Source organism: Rhagoletis pomonella, unplaced genomic scaffold, assembly GCF_013731165.1.
Source record: "Rhagoletis pomonella isolate Grant_MI unplaced genomic scaffold, Rhpom_1.0 Rhpom_scaffold_00006, whole genome shotgun sequence".
In the NCBI taxonomy this organism is placed as follows: domain Eukaryota; kingdom Metazoa; phylum Arthropoda; class Insecta; order Diptera; family Tephritidae; genus Rhagoletis; species Rhagoletis pomonella.
Genome location: NW_023458560.1, coordinates 44,241,484 through 44,267,458, shown reverse-complemented (window position 1 = coordinate 44,267,458; position 25,975 = coordinate 44,241,484). Strand labels below are relative to the sequence as shown.

General features: G+C 34.0%; 1 protein-coding gene across 4 annotated transcripts in view; it reads right to left on the bottom strand.

Annotated features, from left to right (window-relative positions):
- LOC118740786 (dedicator of cytokinesis protein 9) overlaps positions 1 to 25,975 on the bottom strand; it is a 104,796-nt gene that overhangs the window by 54,063 nt on the left and 24,758 nt on the right. For 2 of the 4 annotated variants that reach the window (XM_036472471.1, XM_036472472.1), the window contains exon 2: positions 23,585 to 23,617. The exons of the other annotated variants lie outside the window; for them this stretch is intronic. In XM_036472471.1, coding sequence (XP_036328364.1) covers positions 23,585 to 23,617 — 33 coding nt within the window. The remainder of the gene's footprint in view (positions 1 to 23,584; positions 23,618 to 25,975) is intronic. 4 annotated transcript variants of the gene reach the window in all.

Below are 25,975 nucleotides of genomic sequence, written 5' to 3'. Positions count from 1 at the left end.
GCAAGGCAATTTCGGGGGGTTCCATTTTTCGCCAATAATTATTTTCTAAGAGTTCTACTGGAATAATCGAAATACCACCGTAGGAAAAGTTTAGTGATATTTGGTGAGCTTTGATTTACTGACATTAGGGTGGTACGTTGAGGTGATAAGAACTGGGATCTGGTGGGTATATACTAGAACGGGTACTTGCGGTCAATGAACTTTGAAGCTAAAATAAATTATCTTATGTAGACATATATATATATATACAGCTGCAGTCAAAATACTAACACCGAATTCAAAATGATATTGTTTGCAACTCATGTTTAGTTATTTATTTTTACTAATTTACATTTAAAATATACTTGTTTTTATTTTGTCTTATATTTTTTTATTTTATTTAAATTTAGTATTTAATTTTTTTTTTATTTAGTTTATTTTAATTTAATTTTTTAAATCATTTCATTTAAATTTTTATTTGATTTTTATCTTGTAGTTTATTTATTTTTTTTCTATTTTTGATTGCACTTTTTCAGTTTTTTGTTTTAATTTATTAAATTTAATTTCATTTAGTTGTCTAACAAACCTTCGACCACATGTCGAAGAAGACTGGAGCTACAATGTGTGCTAATTTTGATAATATTTTGTCGTTGCTTACAATAAAAATAAATTATTTTAACATTAATAGACAGTTTGACGGAAGACATTTAAGTGAAAAATTATTGTTTTTTTTTAATTTCATTTCATATTTAATTGCAATTTAATTTGATTTTTATTTTTCGATTTAATTTTACTTAATATTGATTTTTTTTTTTTAATTTTGTGATAAACCCATCCTAGCTTAGGTACCCAGACAATAAAGTTGAATGACAAAAACTTTCAAATGTTATATGCGTGAAGATGGCAAACTATCAACAGCAAATAAACAACAAACCCGACAAATTCAACTAACTCCACTATTTGCATTGCAAATGTTGTTTTTTTTTTTACTTGTACAAAATTTGTATTTGAATACAGACAAAGCCACCGCTACAGCTTCCACTAAGCAAATATGTAAAAAAAAAAAACAAATGTAAATATGTAAATGCATAACTGCATAGCTGCACGTATCTATACATATATACAATACATATACATATGTACATCTATATATGCATGTATGTTATGCAATTTATTTATATATATATCCAGCTGCAAGTAAGTACGTCTCCCATGAAAATGGTATGCAATCGAGTTGCGACAATAAATTGCATACAAAGCATGGATACGACGAGTATTTAAAAATTGTCAAATGCAAAACAAAATATGTGCGCACGAGCAGTGAAGTGGCACAGACGCACTTGTAAATGATTAAAAATGGCAATACGACAGAATTACATAGACGTTTCAGAGAAGGGGATAACTAAAAAAAAAAAAGAATTTATAAATTTTTTTTTTTAGTTTTCCTCTTCGCGGACTAGTTTGACAAACGATAGGGAAATTATTGTTTTGCTTATGAACTAGCAGTCATGCTTTATACATAAGTGGGATATCAAATTGTTCAATATTTTAACTATAATAGTAGCGGAGCCCAAGAGGGGATTCGGGGATTTACTCGAGCGAGTCAGATTAAGAAATGGTGGGTTGATTACACGCTCAAAAGTGTGCATTTCAATAATCTGACGATTTGAGCGCGACGTAAGGAATTGGGAGGGTCGCAAACGTGCAAAAAAAAACGTTACCTTGACATTCTCGAGCGCGGTACAATGTTTTTTATTACGAAGCAAACAGCTCAAGGATAACGGGAAGTATATAATCTTTCCACAAGCCGAAGTAACGAAAATCGCCAACAAGGTTTAGCGCGTGCACCTGCTGTTTTTTGAAACAGATTTGTTATTTTTTGATTTGTTTGCTGTTTTCCGTTCATATTACTTGTCACAATCATATGACTGTAAGTATAACCAGCAGACCAGATGCGAGTGAAATGTGAGAATTAACCCTAACAAACTCTCACTAAAGGCTCGTATGTTGTTCCACATAAGTATGTGCATTTGCGAATCAAAACCTTTATTTGAATGGAAATTTAACAGCTCTGCTTTAAATCGATTTTATTTTTTATGAATGAGGCGATAAGAGTTTTGGGTGGGAGTGACAACACCAAAATATTTTTAAGGCGCAGTGAAGCACACCGGGCATTTGCTAGTTTATAAATAATATATAAAAAAAAAGAAAGTGTAAAATGTTATTGCATATTTCAAGGGGGCATATTTATTTTTTTTTTTATTTCTGTGGAACGTTCTTTATATTAAGATTTTGTCTGAGAATACTCCTTGTGAAATTTTCAGGCGAGAACATTTGAACCCTCTGGCAACCTCACAAATACCATTCAAATGTTCTACAAAATTATTCCTCGTGAAATTTTACAATAACATACTTTGTATGGAAGAAAATCGTTAAAAAAAAATTGCGAAAAATCAACGCGATTTTTTCGCAACTTAAACTTACACTTCGTTCTACTAAAATTTAATGGGCTATAAAATTACATACTCAAAAAAATTCTAAAAAATGTGATTAAGATTTGCAGAATTCGCAATTGTGCAGAATTTTTATAGCTTTTGCTTAAAGTTTGAAATATGAATTTATATGATTTTTGTTAGATAATGAGCTATAATTTTATAAAAAGAAAAAATAATAAATATTAAATAAACGAAAGACATTAAAAAATTTACATCTATGCATTTATTATTGATATGAAAACAAATTGACGTACATTTTAAGTCAATGATATAGAAATTCAAATCAATGTTGCCTAACAAATGCAATTGAGGACAAACAAACAAAACCATCACTCAATGAAAAGTTCGGAAGTTTGCAAGGCCAAAACCGTTAAACAATTTTACCAAAACTTTGAACTTTTTTTCCAGCTTAGTCACTGACTCACAATGCAATGTCAACCGTTACCAATTAACTTTTTGCTATGGCCCATAGAAGGAAATGAAAAATGACAAAACACAGCTGCTGCAGCAGCCTACCAGCAGCTCGCTGCAAAGCCATAACCTTGTAAACGCACTTGGATGAGATAAATATGTACATTAGACTGCATCACCAAAAAAAGTTGCGGTTTTTCCGCCGGGATTACAAAATGTATTATATTTTAAGACTTGGTGGACGTCAAATACAAAAAAAAAAAAATTGGTACTTTTTTCCATTGGAATTATAAAATCTATTATATTTTAAGACGTCCACGAAATATTTCGGAAAAATATTAAGATTTACGTGAACTGGACCGATTTGAAAATACCTCCAAAAATGGAGTTTATTTTATGAAAACGGAATCGTAATAATGAGATTTGAATGAGAGAATGGGAAAAGGTAGAAAGGTATTTTCTCACTATTTCTATTTATGTGCAAAAAAAAAAGTCATTCGTGTCCCAATTTCTTTATTTATTTATTTTTTTCAAATACCAACACATCTTAATTCAACTTTGAATGAGGCTCGTTCATCCTACATTTCTCTTTCATCCTTTGAATGAGTTTATTAGCAAAGAAATAAAAAGGGTGAGAAAATACCTTTCCAATGATAACTCACAAGTCTAAATCAGAAGAGCTTACGTTCAGTTATTCAAGTTTTTCTTATACCAATATTTGAAAAAATTTAAAAAAACAGCTTAAAAAATTTCATTACGATTCCGTTCAAAATTTTTTTTTAATTTTTTTTTTTTATATTTTTATGCAAATTTTTTAAGCTTAAACCGTTTTATCATTTGAGGGGATTTTTCAAAAAAAATCTTTAAGAAATTATTTTTATTCATAAAAAACTCCATTCTTGGAGATGTTTTCAAATCGGTTCAGCTCACGTAAATCTTAATATTTTTCCGAAATATTTCGTGGACGTCTTAAAATATAATAGATTTTATAATTCCAATGGAAAAAGTACCAATTTTTTATTTTTTTTTGTATGTGGAGTGATGCAGTTTAATGTACATATGTAGGTAGTAGGTATGATTTTCGGCTGCTTGTGTGCGCACCTTAAGCGGCAGTTCCCACGCGTATAAGAAAATATGTATTGCTATGCTTGTGAGCCCAGTGTGTAGTAAACTCTCAATGATTGATTGATGAGTGACTGATTAGTTGGCGAGATCGACTTAACGCAGGTTTAACGCAGCAGCAGCAGCAGCAGCAACAAAACAATTTAATTTAATTGCCGATGACACTGGTGTGAAAAAGAACAGCAATGAACAGGTGAAGGTGCAGCGTGTTTGCGCACATAAATTGTGGTGTTAATTGAATGCTATTACTGTAAATTTTTTATTACACTAAACATTGAGCGGCTTCTTGACTGTCGCAATTCGAAAAAAAAAACAACAAAAAAGACAATAATTGTCATGCTCATTAAACCAGTTGGGAGTCGATGCGTCGTCGGCTAAATGAGCAATTAACCTAGTAATTTTTCATGTAGCAACAACAACAAAAAAAGTGAAATGGCTTTAAAGAAAATAAGCTGCTGTGGCGAAAGAAGAAATCAGCTGGCAGTTGACCAACAACTCCACTTCCTTACTTAGAAGCAGCAACAAAATGTTAACAAAACGCTTTGGAATTATAACATGACAAGAGGCGCGACATATTAACGTCAAGTTGTTGTTGTTGTTACAAAAAAAACAAGTATGTTGCTACAATTGACGTGGATGACTTACCACCGCCAACTAACCTAACTACCAATAGCTGTCATACAAGCTGCCTATCTTGAGACCGAGACCTGACAAGCGCGCATCTCCATTGGCAAACGCAAACAGTTAACGCTGCGCCGAACAACTCTATCTGCGGCTGTGACGGCTGACGGCTGACATTGTTTGGAAAGGCGGCTTCTTCAATTTCCGTGCATACAAAAAGTTGAAAAAAATTCGCGCACAAAAAAAAATATTCCACTTTAAATTTTATTTTGCAACTGTCTCGTTCTACTTAGTACTCTTACATTGCCCGCTTTGCGCAGTCGCTTGAAATTGTTTGACTTGAAAGTTGTAGTAGTCGTTTCTAAACAATTAAATTTATAGAAATTTAACCGCCCGTTTACACATTGCATGCTTTGCTTATAGCTATGCTATTTTATGCATGTCGAATACAGAAATAAATAAATAAAGTTGCTTTAAGCAAGCAAGTTGTCCACTTAAACACAGTCAACAGCCATCAAGCCAGCTCCAGCAGCTACTCCAGCAGTCACCCCACACCACCGTTTGCTTTGGGTCTCAGTGGCCATCACTCATTTGGTTCGTTGGCAATCAGTGTCGGTGGGTAATTCAAGAAGCGGAAAAAGATATCAGGTGCCTTCTGAGAATGTAACAGCAGGCCTAAATTGCGCAAAGAAAAATTACACTGGTTATTTGGTATTTTTTTTTTGCATTTTTTTCTGTTTGGTGAGTGGAAAAAAGGATTTTTATGAGCGTTACTTTTTAAGTTTACGAAAAATGTGCGTCTTTACTTTCAAATCACTTTCAGTTTGGCTACCTTGAGTTGTATTTTATTATAGAGCGCTGAAGCGTGGAACCTTTACTTATGGTGTTTTCGTTTCTTCCAAAAAATTTTGCCTAAACTATAAAACTAAAAATTTTAAGAAAATTAATCGAACAAAGAAAAACGCATTACATACAAAAAATTATAAAAAATTTATAAAATTATATTTTCAAAATTATACATTCAAAGGGATTTAACGAGCTGTGAAATGCATAAAAATACTAGCAAATATCCGGCATGCTGCCTGTGTCTTAAAGAATTTTTGTGTTGTTACTCCCCACCAAAACTCTTATGGCCTAATTCATAAAAAATAAAATAGATTTCAAGAGCTTTATGAAGTTAGATTTTCAAACAAATTTTCGATTTATGAAGCATTCTTTGCTTTTGTGAACGGTGTAGTTAATATATTTTCGAAGGTATTTACAAAGTAGGTAAGGTATAGACTTTCTCCTGGAAATTTAGTTTATAATCTTTCTTCAAAGGTGTATTAATTCAATATTTACCTTACCTTATAAATTTAACTGAATTAAATTTGTCAAATACTGGTTGGCAACCCGCTTCAAAAATATTTTCGACAGTAAACTTTCTTAAATCTCTTTAGTTTGATACTCACATTGTAATAAGTATTTCATTTATTTTATCAATTTAACTGAATAAAATTTTTCAAGTAGGTGGCATTCCTCGTCACAAATAATTTCGGCAGTAAACTTTCCTTAACCCCTTTAATTTCATGCCTATATTACAAAGTTTAACTTATCTTATCAATTAAATTAAATAAAAATTTTCAAACAGGTGGCAACCTTCCAGTAAAATATGTTCGACTTTAAGCCTCCTTAAACCTGTTTCTTTTGACAGCCATGTTGCAATATTTACTTTATCTCATCGATTTACTTAAACTGCGATTTGCAAACATGTGGCAACTCTCTATTATTATTTTTATATTTTAAGTTAGACTTCTAGTAATACATCCGTGCAAGCTGCATTCAATTCCATGCATCAGTTTTCTACTGATGCGCGTACAAACATACAAACAGACAGACAGACAAAAATTCTAAAAATTCTTGTTGTTGTAGAATTATGTATGTATTTAGTTATTTTTTCCCTATATTTAGGTACAATTTGAAAGTTCAATATACATAAACTATAGATACCAAATGGAGCCTATTCAAAGGTTCATATTACGCTTATATGTACGTAGACACGTTTAGCCTAAACCGGTAAGTCGTAAAAATTTTATATTTGGCAAATGACATTACCTATAAGCCCAAAATGCAATAGCATTAAACTACAAATAGTATATTCAACCGCCAAAAATAGACAAAAGTAATCATTTAACGGTCATATTTATTAATTCCTTCATTACAATTTCCACTCCAGTCATTATTAAAATTAGCCAAACCGGCATGATAAGCGAAATGTCACAATTATTCGGCACTTGAGGCTTGAAAAAAAGTTAACAGTTCGGCTTTTCCGCCGTCATTCATTCATGAAAATTTAACTTTACCTGCATTGCATGATTTTTATAAAATGTTTTTCTCTTTCTTTGTACTTTGGGCACCGCTACAAGACCACCAAACAATACGGTGCTTTTGGTTGCACCGTTAACTTTCTAAATGTGGTTAGTGGTGACATATAGTAAACCTCAAACAACCAACAAACCACCAACAAATGGACAAATGTCAAGTGCCAAAGCTGCTACTAAATACGGTGGTTTATAAATGCTGACGAGATGGCGTGGCCACAAGCCACAAGCTACCAGTTAAATGCCAAATAGCCACCGTAAAGTTACAAAGCATTGAAAAAGACGTACATATGTATGCAATATTCAGACTCAGCGATCAGCTGTAACGATTTGCAGTAGCTAGTGTGTGTGCAAAGTACCCAGCGCCGGCTTTAGGGTGGGTCGGCGCGGACGGTCCTTCAGGGCGCTAAAAATTGGGGGCGCCGAGCGCTTTGAAAATTTCAAATGATATGTAAGTTCAGGATAACTAAAATTTAAAGCCTCACGTCAGAAATTAATATGAATAAAATCAAAAGAAATGTGTATCAAAAGAAGCAATTTTGGGCTTTTAATTCGAACTTGTTTCTATTACGTGGCGGGTTCCCATTGTTCGGGGTTTGCCTTCTCACATTTGCTAGCTTCCTAACGGGTGTTCGGTTGCTACCCAGAAATAAATACTGGGCGTAAACACCGGAAGTCTACTGAGTTACTTAAACTTGATGTAAAGGAATTGTGAAAGGTGATCAAAAATGTTCGGCTTGTTCACTCGGTACCATCCACCAGCAAAAGAGAGAGGACGGCCTGCGATGGAAAGACCAGGTGGGGAAGCACTTGGCATTTCCAATTGGCATCTGTTGGCACAAAGAGACGACTGACGTGCTTTGTTGCACTCGGCCAAAACCGCTTAGGCGGTTGCAGCGGCAATCAAAAACTAAAAACAAAGGAACCATTTTGTGACCGTTTCAAGACTTGTGCGAAATCATTACGGATTCAGTTCGGGACTAGTTCAGGACCGATTCGGGATAGTTCACAACTATTTCAGGACCATTTTGGGATTATGTCTGGACTATTTCGAGACTAGTTCAGAACTATTTCAGAAACATTTGGGGACTGTTTCAAGACTTGTTTGAGATCAATTCGGGACAAGCTTACGACTTTTTCAGAACCACTTCAGGATTACTTCAGCACAATTTCACGACTATTCCCGAAGTGGTTATAAAAAAATCGCGTACTACTCACGCGTTTTTTTAACTGTAAGTCTACTGGAAGTTAAACTTGACAACTCTGCTGAGTGCAGAGTAATCCAGCTCTGTTAATATACTTCAGGATTACAAGCTGAAGTGTTCGCAGCCTTCAAGGCACAAGATTACGTGCATTCAAGGAGGTGAGGAGACTGGAGTACACGTCTCTTTCGTGAGAGCCAAAGTGGATTAAAATCTTTGTCCATCAGTTTAATCATAACTCAATTGAACTTCTTATATTCTGAGCTTCCGAATACATGTGATAATCCGAAATACATAAGCATCCAGATCGGACTGGGTGACCCCGAGCGGATGAAGGGAGGCAAAACTTATGTTGTTCTCAATCGAGGTAGGTCTAGATAGCTGCCGGTCTTCAATGAGCAGATGGGACTGTAAGCAACCTGTGGGTCGCTGAGCAAGCACAACTGGAGGTTTAAAAACTAGACTGTCGTTGATAGAAAATGAGACGGGAATACATACTTTTCTTCTGTCCCGCATTTGCAAAGATTAGTTAGGAGCCTATTGGAAGCGAGATGTTGGGACTACATATGTATGTATGTACATATGTATTTGCAATATATTTGTACGTCGGATAGATTTAAAAGATATTAGCTACTGTTAAATAGTATACGCAATCGGTAATGGCTCAAATCAATGGTCAATAACGGTAAATTTCAGACATCCGAAAACTCCGATATTTCAAAATACCTGAGGACTCTAATTTACTCCAAGTTAATAGTTATAACAATCTCTTTACAATAAATAAGACTCATATAGACTTTTAGGAATTGGGCGTGGCACCGCCCACTCTATGACTACAAGGTGAATCTCGGTAACCACTTTATAGATTTCCACCAAACTTGATTCAATTATTTCATTAAGTTTAAGTCAGCATATTATCGAAAAAGTTTGAAATCGGGAAAGCCACCTGCTTATCATGCGAAGGTAGTTCAGAAAAAGTTGAAACGACGATATTTGATACCTACGCCCGAACTTATACTTCTTTACTTGTTTTACTTTTATTTTTCTCTAAATATTTTTTAACACAAGAAACGGCGCCAAATATATGTATGACTCGCCTGGGCGCTTGGATGGTTGAGGCCGGCCCTGAATGTACATATATGCATACACATTTGAAAACCAGTCGTCAGCCAAGAGTTGGCGGCTTACAAACATACCTACATGCATACATACATACGACTTGACGCTTAACTAACGGTAGTTGGCGTACGCACAAAAACATCGCTGTCATTTAGGCGCATATTTACGCGGTTGGTGGCTCACACTTTCATGTAAGCACATAGCTGCATATATGCATACATGTATTTACTAAATCGAAAAAGGTAAAACCATTTGGAGCTTGTTTTGCGCAAACGCTCGTACATGTCTTTCTTTCATTAATTTTCCAATCAAAGAGCTATGATTAAATATTAATTATAAGGCCCATTAATATCAAATGAAGATGATTCACTCCAGTGAGTTGGAGGACAGTTAAAGACTTGTTAAATTAGTCGTTAAGACACTTAATTAGCGGTTTCGTTTGAGTTAATTAAAAAAAAATTACGAGCGTTTGATGAAGACACTTTCATGAAGACATTTTACGGAATGCCATTTGTGACACTCTCCTTCTAGTTGAATTTATTAGAGCAAAGCTATGGACTTAACCTGAATATCTCAAAAACGAGGTCTCGCAAGTTGCAAGTTCCTTCGAGTTGGTCAAAAACTGCGATGTCAAGTATTAAGGCCGCAGCATTTCAAAACTGGACAGTTTAAGTGGAAGTGCTGAAATTCATCCCCTTGCCGTTTCGTCAGCAGCTGCTTCAGTGAGGACCCGTTGTGATATATAGCCACACCGCGAGAATTCCAATGGTTTGGTCGATTACTGTTCCAGACAAAAATTTTTTGCTCATCCTCACGCAAGATATTTAATACAGGGAATTAAATAGATAGGTATTTATTGAGATATGTACTGGAACCTGTCAGATTTCGTTTTCTTTCTTTCTGCTTACAACCCCGCTGCCCAGAGACTTGGTTCCAATGCTTTTCTTTCTTGCCAACAAGGATGTCTGACTCTTCCCTACCTTCTAGGCCTTTGTTGCCCTAAATCCAGTGTGGAGAGACCCTACCACACCTTGGCTTGGCTTGATTTCATGAGAAAAAGAGCCCTGAGTGCGGGCCTGACCGTCGCTTAATATGTATCATGTTTTTGTTCCGATACTTTCTCTGAAGATTGATATCTTAGAACTAGGAAAGCGCCGAGAACCACAGTCAAAAGCACTGTGAGTCGTTCGAGTTTGCAGGTACAGGGCTACTTTTGGGGACCTTTCTCTCTGTAAACAGTGGGCTAAGCCTCGGTGTGTTTGCCCTGATTTCTATATCAATTATTTACTGTATCGCCTTTAGAATTCCCAACATGGATATAAATTTTATCGAAACACTTCTACACACTGATGAGATGTAGGTTAGGACTAAGATATTCTTCATTATCTTTAATAGGTGTGGAGTAGCTAGATCGTCTCCCTGTTGAAATGAATCGAAAGACCACGGGACTCTGGCTTGCGAGAAGGTAATTGTTTCAGTGCCGAGTCAGATGAAGTTGGTTCAAATGATCTTTGGAGAGTAGTATACGTGATTTTCTATCTCTCTGACTATGTAACACAACTCATTTATATTGAGTAGCGTAAAATACCTTCAATTAAGCCTTACCACTCGGGCATCAAATGAATGCACCTACATAATTTATTAGACATTTCTTAGCTCGAACTTATTGGCTAAGGAGGAGTCTCATTAAAACAAAAATCGATAAATAGAAATAGTTTACTTTCTCACTGAACTTCGTCGCATCGTCGTCGCATTGTGGCTTCGATGTCATCTCCGAGAACTTGTCTTGTTAGCCACAAAACTGTCAGCAAACGCACAGTAGTTGGTTTTTTCCACCTACCTATTTTTATTTCAATGAATTCATTTCAATTACTTTCTCATATTTCGCATTTAACCGCAAATGAAATGAAATGAAATGCGTGTCTGCCAGCGAGCCAACATGCAATTAAATGCAATGCATGTTGTGACTCTTTGGCGCACAAACAGACAGAAGAGTTACAAATCGATATTTAATAGTAAATAAGTATGTGTGCAAGTAGCTATACTCTTTGCACAGTAGCCGGCCGCTTGATGACGACAAGGAAGCACCTCTAATGACTGCGCATCTTTATATGTATGTACATATGTATGTAAACTTGCGTCAAGCATACATACCTAAGTAAGTAAATATATAAGTACTCATCGCTAGGTATGGTATCCAAACCGGTTCCCATTAAAAACTTTTGCAAGCTGGGAATGGCAGCAATTTTGCAAAAAAACAAAAAAAAATTGCGTCGCCAACTCGTTGTCGATCGATTACACAGAGCTACATAGAAGTCAAAGTTGGCAACATTTATTCCTCCATTACCTTTTTGCTCTATGAGAAGACGCTGCATTTGCGCTATACTTCCAGCCGCCTATGCGACGCCTTGCAGGTGCTATTACTCAGCACTGCCAATTGCTCCATGTCCATGAATGTCAATTGCTTTTGCTGCAATTTGTTGGCATTTTCTACTAGGGTTGCTATTTTTGTGTCTAGAACGGGGAGCATTCGTTGAGCATAGTTCAGGGCTACTTCAGGATCATTTCCCAGCTAGTTTCGAACTGCCTCGAAATGATACCGAACCAGTTCTCAAATTGTCCTGAAGGAGTTCTGAAAAAGTCGTGAACTTGTCTCGAAAGGATCTCCAGCAATTCCTGAAACGGTCCCGAAATTGTTCCCTAGTAGTCATAAAATGATTGCGAAATAGTCCCAAAGTGGTGCTACCTACAATATTCCTAAACTAGTCCGGAAATGGACCTGAGCTAGTGACAAATGTTACCGAACTAGTCGCGAAATATTTCTAAAATAGTCCTGAACTTGTCTTGAATTAGTTCAGAACTATGTGGTCACGAAATGACACCGAACAAGTCGAGAAATGGTCCTGAAATTGACCTTGACAGGTATGAGACAAATGAGAAAAATGTACCATTTCCCTAGCACTTAAATTATGGGAGTAGTGTGCAACAAATTAATAACATCCCTCGTAACTACTATTTGTAATTATGAATACGTACAAGTCTAGTATATCGAAGACCAACATAACCTATCATAAGCTGAGTAACTTGCCTTAGAGAGCAATCGAGTTCTGACGGCAAAGATTTTCAATACCCGATAAGGCAAGCAGTGCCGCCAGACCAATTAAAGCAATTGACATGTTGATGCGTCAACCAGTTTTCGCAATCATATTTTGCAAATATGCAGAAGCAATTATAAATCTCATTCTACTTTTAGCAATCTACATCATAGAAATGTTTGTGGTGAAAAAGTATGGTTTGTGTAAAAGTGTCGTCTTTACTGGCGTACAGGTTCTCATATTTAAACGCAGCAAACAAAACACCGTGCGACAGTAAATTTTACTCACACAAAATATGAATATATTCGCGGAACTAAGTATGGGTAAATTATAGTAAAACTGCGTACTGACGTCAGGATTTTTTTTTAAAGGACTTTGAAATTAAATAAATATGATTATTTCAAAAAATTATTTAAAGAATTGAGTGCAATGTGTAAAAGAAAAAATTCTGTAGAACTATATCAGAATAAATCTTTTGGTGCATAACGACGAATGGTTATGGAAAATGTCCTTTACATATTTTGTCCTTAAATATCCTTGAAAATTTGCAATATTTTTTTTTTTATTATTGTTTGAGGACTAGGGTTGCCAACATTTTCTAAGATATTTATAGTACTTTTTCAAAAAAAAATTGGAAAAAATATAGTACATTTCAAATATGTATATATAGTATTTTATTTAGAAGAAAAAGTAAAAACGATTTTTAAGTGATGCAAAATTTCTTCCTGTGAATGCCGAAGTTGTTGCAATAGAGAGCAGAAATTAAATAATTTTAAGTAAATTTGTTAATTCTTTCTCAGTTATGTTACCTTTTTTAATTAAAAACTTTTTTGACTATGAACTCACAATGACCTTTTACTTTAAATAATATTTCATTTAATTTGGTTATTTCAGTATACACATTTTATAGTGAAAATTACTGAAATATATTTATATTTATAATTGAAGAAATATAGTATTTTTGCGTACTATATTTTTTCCAACAGTATATGGTATGCCGACCGGAAAAATAGTACAATACTATATATTATAGTACGGTTGGCAACCCTATTGAGGACTAATATACGCACGACCTCATCATCGATTTCGGCCTGCAAAATTTATTATTTTAAAAAGATTAAACTTAACAAAACCGAATATTCAATACCTATTCGTCCTTGAAAACCAAAAACCATTATTGCATTTACATTCCTAAGAATTTTCTCTCTTATTTGGTATTCATATTGTTATTTTACAATGCAATGATGTTTTTAAATAATTTTTTGAAGTTAATATATATATCTTTAAAATTTCTAAGTCCCTTGAAAAAAAATCATGGCGTCAGAGTAAAAAACTAAAAACACACGATTCTTTTGTGTGTTTTGAATTTTTTTGTTTTTGTCGCACGGTGAAATCTATGTAGTTATCTGCCTAATTACAAATACATATGTAACAGGTTTAATATGGCATGTGAATTGTTGTACATATTTAGTGGTCCGCTAACTAGTGTGAGACAATTTTTAAAGTTTATGACACTTTCGGTAGCGCTTTCATTTCGGGAATTTGGGTGAGAATAATGTTTTCTGCAAAGCACTAGTTATAATGTATAAACGTTTATGATTTAGGCGTTCAAAACTTTTGCAATAAAATACAAGTGGCAAATTGCTAGAACAAGGAACGGTAAAAAAATAAAAAAATAAATGTATAGCCAGTTAAGTTAAACCATTTTTATTTTAAGGGTTTATTACTGAAGACTTGATGCATTCTTTTCACTTTATAGCTATTTTTCCTTAGTTCACCACCCAAATGATTTAATTAGAATATATGTTTGTAGATATGTATAAGAATTAAAATGGATCTCAATTGGTTCAATTGTACTGAAATAAACTAGCCGAAGTTTGCCACGAAATCCACCAAGAAGCAGATTTTTCATATTCCATCTTCTTTAGGAGTTAAGTAGTTCGCATAGAATTCTGGATAGCAATGCAATTGAAATGAAATCTAAATGACAATAAGTACCTGCTGCAAATTTAAAATAATTAAATTGTCTGTTAGTATGTAAATTTGTACTTACATTGTATGTACATTAGGCTGGGTCAATTTTGATTTAAAAAAAAAACGCAACCTGATTCTGCAGTAAATACTTAGAGAAATTATAAAAGAAACCATGGTTCGGAAATGAGTTTCGAGCCTGCGCATTTTTAAATGAAAAAAATACCTTTTCACGATATTAGCTTTTTCACCTTTTCTTAAAACTTTTGCATATAAAATGTCTGTCTTTAAGTTTCTTACATTTGCTTTATTTGTTTAAGCCAATTTTAAAAATTAAATACATCTGTTTTTTTTTTTTTTTTTTAATTTTAAAAGATAAACAAAAAGTATCTAAAACGTAACGGTGAAGACGCCTAGGACTTACCGTTCATTTTTGCCAATTTTTTTTTTGCTGACATTTTTTTGGTGTTACTTCCATACAAAGATGATTTTTTATATAGAAAAATGAGCAACCCTTTCAACATAAAAAAATGCCACAAATCAACGGTAATTGAATGGACTACGAAACTTTATACTCAAAAGTCTTTCTAACAAGAATGGTAGAATACACGATGCGCTAATCGAGCTGAGAGCAACTGGCCGTGACGTCAACCAACAAATATGTACCAGAATGAGAGAGCAAGGCGAACTCGACAAGAAAAAGAGGAAGCATCGAACAAAAGGCTGTATTGCCAAGTTTTGAATTTGAAAACGCACCAAATTTTTATTGGTGTATTTTACGGACTTTATATGCATACATAATTTTATTGTAAGGATACCGATTCAAATTAATAAAAATCAATGTTTCTTGCACGACAGTCGCAAGTGTGCTGCCACATATTTTGTTGTCGCTTATGATTGTCACTGTGCCATGATTTTGTTTAAATTTTTATAAAATTGCTTACCACACTTACGATTGCTATAAATTTTGCTTCCATTTTTTAAGATTTTCTAATTTGGTGTCTTCAAACTAAAAACAAAAGCACCAAAAATGCACCAAGCACCAAACTCAAAAATTTTCGCGTTTTGAATACCCACTAAATTTCGTGCGAACAGCATCAAGTTGGCTACAGTGAATATAAACAAAAGTATTATATGACGTCAGCGATTAGGTGGATGCTGTCAAATCGACGAAGAGAGGGTTAGAGGGTTAGTCGTGATCTTTCTAAGAAATCCATCTAAAAAGCTTTACGTTTTTGCGAAAGTTTGCTAATTTTTTTTTTAATATTGCACAAAGTTTCAAACGTGGATTTATACGATTTTTGTTAAAGAGTTAAAACATAAATATCTTTACAAAAAAAAAACTGGAATTAAATAACAAAAAAAGGTAAAACTTTGGATGGTAAATACGATATCAATTAAAAATGATATAAACCGGCATAGAACGAAAAAAAAAACAATTTGTAGAAAAAGTTAATTTTCCTTTATAAAATGCGCAGGCTAGAAACTGCTTTCCAACTTAGTCGTTTTTTCTACATTTTATCCTAGAATTATCTATAGAAACCGAAAATACCATGCGATTCGTCGAAAAACTTTCGTCCGAACCATTTGACCCATCCTAATGTACATACATACGTACATACATGCATGAGGAATTTGATAGAGTGACAATATAGAAGAAAACGGTAGCACACCGGCTGTTATTTATTATTCAATTAACATTTATGGTTATTATGCTCATTGATATTTGGCCTTATCATTTAAGTCTTTGCAAGGTTATTAAGTTTTGCAAATACCTTTCAATAAAAATTGCTTATTGGCGGTGACGTTTTTTGAAGTATACTAAGTAATTATGAGTTTAAATGTACAAATACATATTTACGTGTGCACATACATACAAACAAACAAGAAAGCTTATGTCCACACTCTTTCTAAATTTTCAGGAAATTTAAGTCATAACAGTTAGTAAAAAGTAGTTTTAGTATTGAAAAAGGGCGTGGATTAAAAGTTGAACTTCAAATATGCCAAACGTATCTTTTTTTAATTGGAATACCGAAAAAGACCCAAGTTCCCTAATAACGGAAAGCTTTAATTACCACAAATTTAATTTTCAATATTTTCTTAAATATCCCTTATTTTAATAATGGCTTTTAGATGATCTGGCAGAAGTTTTTTGTAATAGATTGTCTCGTTTTCTGACCCTTTTTCGTCATTCGTCGGCAAATACCACACAGTGCCAGAACTCATGAGCCAACTCGAAATGCTTTTTGCGGTTCACTGCATTAACGAAAGATGTTCGAGACCCAAACACGGCCAGTGTTGCCGTTGAAAATGTTCAGAAAGACGCAAAAAAGGGGTCATTGACGAAAAAAAGGATCGCCAGATTATTTTTGCTTTTCTTTCCTAGTTCTTCTTTTTCTAAGAACCGAAGTCAAAATCAAATTTGCATGTATTATAGTCTTTTCACAGCTGTTGAATTTAGTGCGACAAGCTTTGCCCAATACGGGGTTGCACACATACATAGAAATTAAGTTGATGCAAGGAGAAGATTTGCATTTCCTTTAAAAGTTTTAAGTGATGCCTTTTTTTGTACTTACAGCAGAAAATATTATTTAACAGCATGATTCTGTTAACATTTCCTAAAAAATCTCTGAACACATAATTTTGGAAAAGGGCCAAAAAGTCAACATTTTCAAAAAGTCGAGCCAAAGGGTATTGGTGTTTAAAAATGGTGAAATTGCTCCTTTAGTCGCACAACGGCAACACTGAACACGGCATCATTAACTGATTTTCGTATAGTTTCAGGAGGAACTTCTTTTTGGTTGGATTAAAGAAATTTTTCTTATAAATTCCCCACGGTGCCGCTGACGGGATTTGAACCCACATCTTCTGAAATCTGAAAATTAGCAAATAACAGCAAGCATCTCTGCGCACTCAGCTAAAGCCGCTTTATAAATGTGTCTTCAAATGTGGAATTTGCATAAATTTTCTTCGTCGTTTGATTTGGTTCTGCAATTCACAGATGCTTTTTCGTAATTAAGGAAAATCAAAAACAGACAAAAAAAATTTCAACTTCAATCACATTTCTGACAATCGGTGTATTTATCATGAAGAAATAAAACAATAACTTGGAAAAACCGTTGTGCTTTTGGCTCAGTGTATTAAAATCAACGTAGACTGCTGGAGAAAATGCAAAAAGGTGCTGCGGATACCATATCATTGCAAAATGTGATAAGCTTGAACTTATTCGGATACCGGAATACCTTGCTTGTTCAAGGCTAGTAAATCGCTATCCAAGTAGGCCGGAATCAATTAATAAGGAAAGAATAGCGGGTACTCCTATTGACAGTCACATCAAGGACTTTATGAATGACATTCAAAAGGACTCGTCACTTATCCCTTCTCTGAGTCTCAAGTACAAAAGGCAGCGAGAACTCTGTACTTGGTAAGTGGACCACGATTTTCCGGTTAATCACAAACCTCCATACAATGCAACTCAAATAGGAAATTTTAATTTTAATCACCTAAAATCACCGAAACCACTGCCTGTCAAAAAAGATTGAAACAAGTTTCATTTAAACGAAATTGAAGAACCGCAAAAAAATATTTATTTACATACAACACTCATGTTAATTACTTTTCAGCGTTATTTTGGCTAACGATTTTTTTTTTTTTAATTTTTTCTTGTGTTTGCAAATGTCATACAATCATATTTGAACAGCAATTTTTCACAGCGGTTTTCCTATTTTGTTTGTTGCAGGGTGTGCCACCACACTTTGAAGCTTAAAATATTTTTGTGGTGGCGTTTTTCGGTTTCAGGTTTGCTTACAACATTTTTGGCGTTTTTTTTTTTTCTTTTTTTGCTGACATTCTACTTTTTAAGTATGTACGAGTACTTTAATCCTCCGCAATTTATAGACAAGCCCAAAAAGGTTATTCAACTTGAAAATACGAGTACTCTTTAGACAATCGCTGAACTAAATGCAGGTGAGGCCTACTTTTTACTGTTTAAAGAAAAAACCAAATCACATGAAAATCATGAACGGCGTATTGTATGTATGTAGTTTGTAAGCATATAGTATTTGTAAAAGATTCTCGGTACTACAAGCGCCAAAAAATTACTCATGGGCAGATGATTGTACGGCTGACATAAAATTATGTAGTGTTCATGTAAATTTTTCTATATGGACTTCGAGCAACAAAAGTGAAGGTTTTCGCGTGGAACATTGATGACACACTTTCCGGAATTAGGTGAAGGTGTTAGCGCAGCTGGAAATGTGTGGGTTTAAGAATTTATATAAAGGTTATAGAACACTTTGTTACTTCGAATCAAATAAGTTTCATAATTAAATTAAAAAAAAAAAACATCTCCTTAGTAAAACAAACGCATGGCATAGTGACAAAGCCATTTTCCATGTGTTGCAACATCCTAAGAATATTAAATCCTATTCAACTTTTTTAAACGTATAACTACTTCACATGCAAATAATCCCATTTATATGTAGATTTTCTAATACTGAGCTTTTTAATTCCATTTATGCCTGTGATGAATTTTTATTTAATTTACAATTTAATAATGGACCTTTTTGCATTGCAGATAATTTATATGCAAGTGACTGAAAGAAATGTAAGTATATTTTAAATTGAAAGAGGGACATTTGCAATCAAACGGAAACGATGAAAAGCGCAATCGGGTCAAGCACACAATCATGAAAACGATAGCATTGAGGGCCACACAGAGAAACAGAGAAGTGTTAAAACAAAAAGCTTTCATTTATGAATGAGTAAGTATGAACGTAGGGTAAAAAAATAGGCAGCAACAAATTTTTGATCCTTATGCTCGTTTAATGGAAAAACCAAATGAAGGCCAGATGGCATACTTATTGGAGGCTATACGAACACGAACACGTAAATACTATTGCCTGCAGAGAAAAATTTCACTGATACTATTATGTACATGATTGTAAAATATAACAAAGCATAACATAACAATAGATACCATAACTGATATTACATAATTGTAACATATAACATAACAGAACATAACATAACAGAACATAACATAACAGAACATAACATAACATAACATTAAATACTATAACATAACATAACTTAACATAGCATAACTTAAAATTGCATAACATAGCATAACACAACGTAACATACCCAACTGCCCAAATCTCCAGTACTCTCTCACTGTTCCCAACACACGAAGAAATGAGAAACGAAGACCTTAGCCATAACGAGATCACGATTGTACCTCCAGGTACAACTGACGAGGTAATATACACATTGGATCGAATAAAAGAAAATAAGGACCCAGGTGCACCGAACATAGCTTTCAGGACTGCGGTTTAGATCAGCCCGGACAGATTCGTAAACTTACATATATACCACGTACCTAACGCTACAACGGTTAGTTTTGCTCAACCGTATCCATACAAACCGCTATGTATGTTCGATACAGTGGCAGTAGTCTTTGAAAAAATAATTTGCAATTGCCTTCAGGAGCTTTTAGAATGTACTACTGGTCTCTCCGACAAATAATTTAGCTTTAACGGGCAGGATCTGCGATTGATACAATAAGGTTAGTGACTAACATAGCAGAGGAGGCGATTAGCGGAGGGCATTACCTGATCAGGTACTGTGTTGGCATCACATTGGAAGTCACAAATTTATGTATTTAACACAGAAACCTGGGGTGATATCCTGTTATCACTAAATTACAATATACCCATCTATCTGCTAGGATTCATCCGAACTTACTTCAGCGATGGAATGCAGCAGGAAGACACAGCAGAAAGCCCAAAACAATACAAGGTAACAGAAGGCGTCTTACAGGGATCAGTTTTGGGGGGATGCACCATAAGTATATTAAGAGGTCTTATAATTGCGTTGAGAACGGTGGACAAACGGCTGGAATATTTCGAAGCCAGATGCAGCAGCGAGGGTGCAAAGTTGGCTAAATGGCGCAGGACTTCAGCGGCGGTGCAAAAAACGGAAGCAGGGAGACATAAAGAGAATATTAAAATCTTGATAGGCGGACACCACAATATGCTCACAGGAAGCAATCAAATACCTGGGAATTATGATCGACAGCAGGATAAGTTTCAAAGGCCACTAATCAACAGTAGACTTCAAGACGGCACGAGTAAACGGTGGGCCTCCTATCCACAGTTGTGGACTCAATACTGCCTTATGCAGCTCCTGTTTGGGCCGAAGAAAAAAAATATCCATCTACGCCCAGCCGAACGAATATGCAGGCACATTGCTCTTCAAATGGTATCCGAAGATGAAATTTGCGTTATCGCGGAAAAACAAATTGCGCTATAGAGGAATGGCAGAGTAGATGTGATCATTCGCCGAGTGGACGCTAACTAATCCCTCGTATTGATTTCTACTAACTCAAATCATAAGCGGGCATGGCTGTTTTCCGGAATACCTGTAACGGTTCTAACAAATGGAACGCAGTCCGCACGTTCAGTACCGTAATGATATGCGCAGTAATTTCTGGACGTCCTTTGAATTACCAAACTGATGCTAGAGCTTCGTGCTGCGGAAGGTCTTCTGACGTAATACCAAATCGGTGATCCAAAGAGGTCTAACCGTTGGACATCTGATTGATTTTAGGGGGTTAAAGTCCTACACTGACCAAAAGAAAAAAAGCAATCTTTCGGATATTTTGCAGCGGAGGCCTTCTTTTTTCGATTCGATAGGAACAATAACAACAGTTTTTCAAATGGAGGTCTTTGGCTTACGGCAAAATTGAATCATTGTACCCGTAAGAGTAAGGGTGTATAGTGGCAGTCAAGCTAAACTAAAAACCTTGGAACCACCACTCATACTTCTTTGGATGTTCAAGATAAAAAACTCGACCGAAAAATCGGCATTTTAGTGGACCGGAGCCTAAAGCACTTTACCTTAAACTTCTCTCGGAAATTTACATCAGCTACTGCTGGCGGAATTTCCTAGAGGGTGAATAAGCGCGCAAACATGTTTGTATTGATTATCTCACACCTTGCGAAAAAGTTTAATCAATTGGAAACTCATAAATGAGCACACCCTTTTGAAACAGGAAAGAACGTGTCAAGCCGAAATGTATGAGTGCAACATAAATGAGTGTCCTCAATGCGGTCGCCGGTAAGTATGCTACTCATAAGTTTAATATGTATGCGAATATTAACACTCGAAAAAGTAGGTTTGCAAAAGAGTAAACTTGCAGGCTGAGTTATTTGATATATTATTTACAGTGACCAAAAACAATTAGGAGATTCGCTTAAATTCGAGAAATACAGAAAAACTGGTACGGTACGTAGATGTCAAACAAACGATATTTAAAAAAGTTTTATATCAAAATTAGCTTTAAAAAATTTGCCACCTGTTAAAAAGACAAAATTTTAATCCATAAGCTAAATGAAATACTGCAATATGGAAGTCAAATGAAAGAAGTTCAAACAAGCTTTGCCTCAAAAAAATTTTTTAATGGGGTTGCCACCTGTTTAAGAGACAAATTTACTTTAATCAATAAGCTAAATGAAAACTGCATTACAATATGGATGTCAAACGATAAATATTGAAGAAAACTTTATTTTTAATATAAATATATGTATGTTAATATTGAAAAGGGTTGCCACCTGTTTGAGAAGCACATTAAATTGAACAATGAGTTAAATGAAAAATAACAATATGGATTTCAAACGAAAGGGGTTTAAGAAAGCTTCGATTTGACCGATTTCCCAAAGGGGGTTGCCACCTTTTTGAAAGATACATTTAAATTTAATCAGTGAGATAAATGAAAGATCTCAATATGGATGTCAAACCAAACAGGTTTAAGACAGTTTAGTTTCCTGTTTAAAACACAAATTTAATTCAATAATTAAGCTACGTAAATGAAATGTTTAAATATGGATATCAAACGAAAGAGGTTAAAGAAAACTTAGCTTTAAACAGTTTTTGTGGTAGCATTGCTAAATGTTTAAAAAGTTAAATTTAATTTAATTAATACATTAAGTGAATACAATCGGCCTATCTTGCGTATTTACGCAAAATTATTTTGAAACTAGCATTGTTGGCAACTTTTTTAAATTGGAATATGTACACGTTTTCGGTTTAAGCTAAAAAAAATAAAAATATGATAGATATGTATTGATGTGGACCCCATTTGTTGATACATGATCATATTGAGGCAAATTTTTGGAGTTGCCAGCTATAAAAAAAATTATAAAATTTATGCATATAAAGACAAGCTATGAAATCTGAGTATTTTTTATAATGAAACAGACAATTTAGTTGAAATTTGACATATTGACCAAATTCATTTTGTTTATTTTGTCGACAGCTTTTAAATAAAATTTCCTATTATATAATTTATTTATCAAAAGCTGGTATGTACATACATTAGGGTGCATCACTCTCTATACAAAAAAAAATCGATGCTGTTTTCGCATCGGAATTATAAAACTTATTATATTTTAAGACTGTCGCCAAATTTTTTCGGAAAAATATTAGCTAGACCGATTTGAAAATACCTCCAAATATCGTATTATTCTTATTCCGTTCATAAAATGTTCACAGATTTTTGTGCAGACCTTTTAAGCTTAAAGTTTTATATAATATGAGGGCATTGTTTTGAAAAAATATTTTTTTAAATAATTTTATTTACAATAAAAACTCGATTTTTGGAGGTATTTTCAAAATCGGCACACTTCATATAAATCTTAGTATTTATCCGGTAGTTTTTAAATATAATAAATTTTATAATTTCTGTTGAAAAACCACAACTTTGTTGGTGATGCACCCTAACACACAAAAAAAAATTTCATGACATGCCTAAAAAAGTAGCAAAATTTCCACACACACACTGAAATATTTTATAACTAACATTTAAAAATAATTAAGGCGTATTGTGCGCTAACAAAGTAGACGTCTATTTCGCAAATTCGCCTAACAAAAAATGTTTACAAAAAAAAAAACAAGTTCGTTGATGCAATAAAAATTGAGGTGTGAGAATATGGCAAGTCAAATAGGAGTTAAAGAAAATTCACAGACAAAAACATTAAATAGCCGTAATTAAGGCGGAAATTGAGCAATAAGGTACATAAAATAAAGTTTTCAAATTTTTCTTATATTCTTACGTCAAAAACACTTCACTACAAGAGTATAAAACAGACACAATACACAGAACACCAATACAAATATTTTTTTTTTTTGTCTTTTTCAATTAAACATACCGCATTACGGCTGTCCAGTGCAGGATATTGCATCTAAATTGACGTTGATTGCGGAAAATGTATATGTAAGAAGGAGAGAGAGAAAACGAGAAACAATGAAAATAATTAAGTTGCGATTAAGTGCAAAATTGTTAGCGATTTTCTAATTAAATCGCGTATAGCTTGACTAACATAAAAAACATAGTGTACTAAAATGTTAATAAATGCAATTTCCTTAGATACTTTTTATTGAAATCAATTTTACCTAATACAGAAAAAAATCCTACAATCAGTTTGCATTGCTTGCCTTAAGCGCCAAAAGCGCTGCATTTCAACGTTTTTCTCATTTTTTCAGCTTTTTAATGCCATACAGTTTGCGACTGACCAAAGGTGCTAATTTCGAAAGTGTTAAAAGGCTGTGATTAGCAGTTTGAAGAGTTTTCGAAGCATAGCGAAACATTTACTTTTATTTTTATTTTTTGTTTTGTGCGTAAGAAATTATTTTCGCTGCGCTAGCGGGCAACGACAATTACTTTAAATGCAATTGATATTGACTGCACTTGTCATAATTTAATTTTCTGCTTACGGCCACCCAACTGTGATTGTTAATCAGCGCAAAATATTATTATTATTTTGATTTGTTCCGCTGACCTAGATAGCAACAAAGCTGCAAAGCTATTCAACTGGCAATTTCCTTTAGTGAGTAGCGAAAATTTGCTTACGAGGGTCGATTGATAAGTAATAGTGTTGAGAATAAGTTTTTTAATATTTTCTTAATAGAGTAGACTTTTCCACAGTGGTTTGTAAGGTTTTTATTTACATTGTAGAACAGCCATTTCAGGACGTTCGTGACGTAATGGGTAAACGTTAGTATCCGCGGGTGACAGTCAAACCTCAAAAGGGTTCGCCACCTCATCACTTTTATAACCTATTTTCTCAATCTTAATCTCAACCTTACTTCTTGTTTACGTTTGAGAAATTGATAACGATGATATATATTTACTAATTGTAAACCGCTTAATAATCGAAAAAATGTCGCTAGCTTTCGAATCGAGTGCCATGATTTGCCTATTCGATTCGAATCGAAATTCTACTCTATTCGAACGGTTCACGAGAGCCGTAATTCGGGCCCTGGTAGCGCCATCTGTCGTCAAAGACGTGAAAATTCAAATCGTGAATATTTTATATGTACATATGTACATTAGGGTGGTCCAAAAATGCATGTGAAAAAGTAAAGTCGTCATTTGTATGCTCTCACCCCCTAGGATTGTTCTATGTCGAAAAAAATATATGTACATACTTCTATTTTTTTTTTATTTTGAAATCAAAAAATATTTAGTGAGCGACCCCTAAGCGCTCAAAGTTGTCCAAGTATTTTATATGGGGGAAAAAAAACTTTTGGTAGAAATGGTATAGAATTTTTGAATATCGATATTTTCCGACCGAAAAACTCTGTTTCTCTTCAGGAGATTCCCAATAATAATGCGCAATTATTTTTTAAACCATTTTTTCATAGTAACTATATTTTATAGGTCGGCCAAAATCCCTAGAAAATGCCAGAAAATGCAATGGAGGCATAAATAAAAAATCTTTAGTATTAAAAAGTGGTTAAATAAACAATTGGGTATTGTTATTGGAAGTCTCCTGAAGAGAACCACAGTTTTCCGATCGAAAAATATTGATTTTCAGGAATTGCATACCGTTTCAACGAAAAGTAGTTTTATCGCATATAATAAACATGGAATACATTAATTCAAAATAAAAAATAGGGGCATATTTTTTTCGACATAGAACAATCGAAGAGGGTGAGAGCATTAAAAATTCGACTTTACCCATTTTGGACCACCCTAATGTACATTGTACATAGAATCACTCTACTCTATGTATGTATGTATGTAAGTAGTCTATAGCAAACAATAAAAACCAATTAATTTGAACGTTATATTAATTTAGAGATTTATTGTTATTCAACAGTTTTATGACTTCATTTTCCATTTTAAAATCAGCGCAAAAGATCGCAGCTATGTGATAATATGTATAAATTTGTGCTGTTAATACGGACATTCATACATATAACTATATGTATATGGGTCTGTATATTCAGCAGTTGACAGAAGATTTATTTAAATAGAAAATAACCCAGCAAGCAAAATGAAGACCACTCTACTAATGTATAAGTAAATCATAAAGTTTGTGAGTGAGAGTGTGAGTATACTGTTTGTTGCTCTTCGACGCTAAGACAACTGAACGGATTTGTATAGAGTTTGGCACAGCTGTTTCAAAAAGTTAAAATCCATTAATTAATGAGCTAAATAAAATTTTGTGACAATGTGGGTATCGAACGAAAGGGGTTTAAAACCATTTATGCTTATTTTTTTTTTTTAAAAGAGGGCAGAAATTTAAAATCAATTT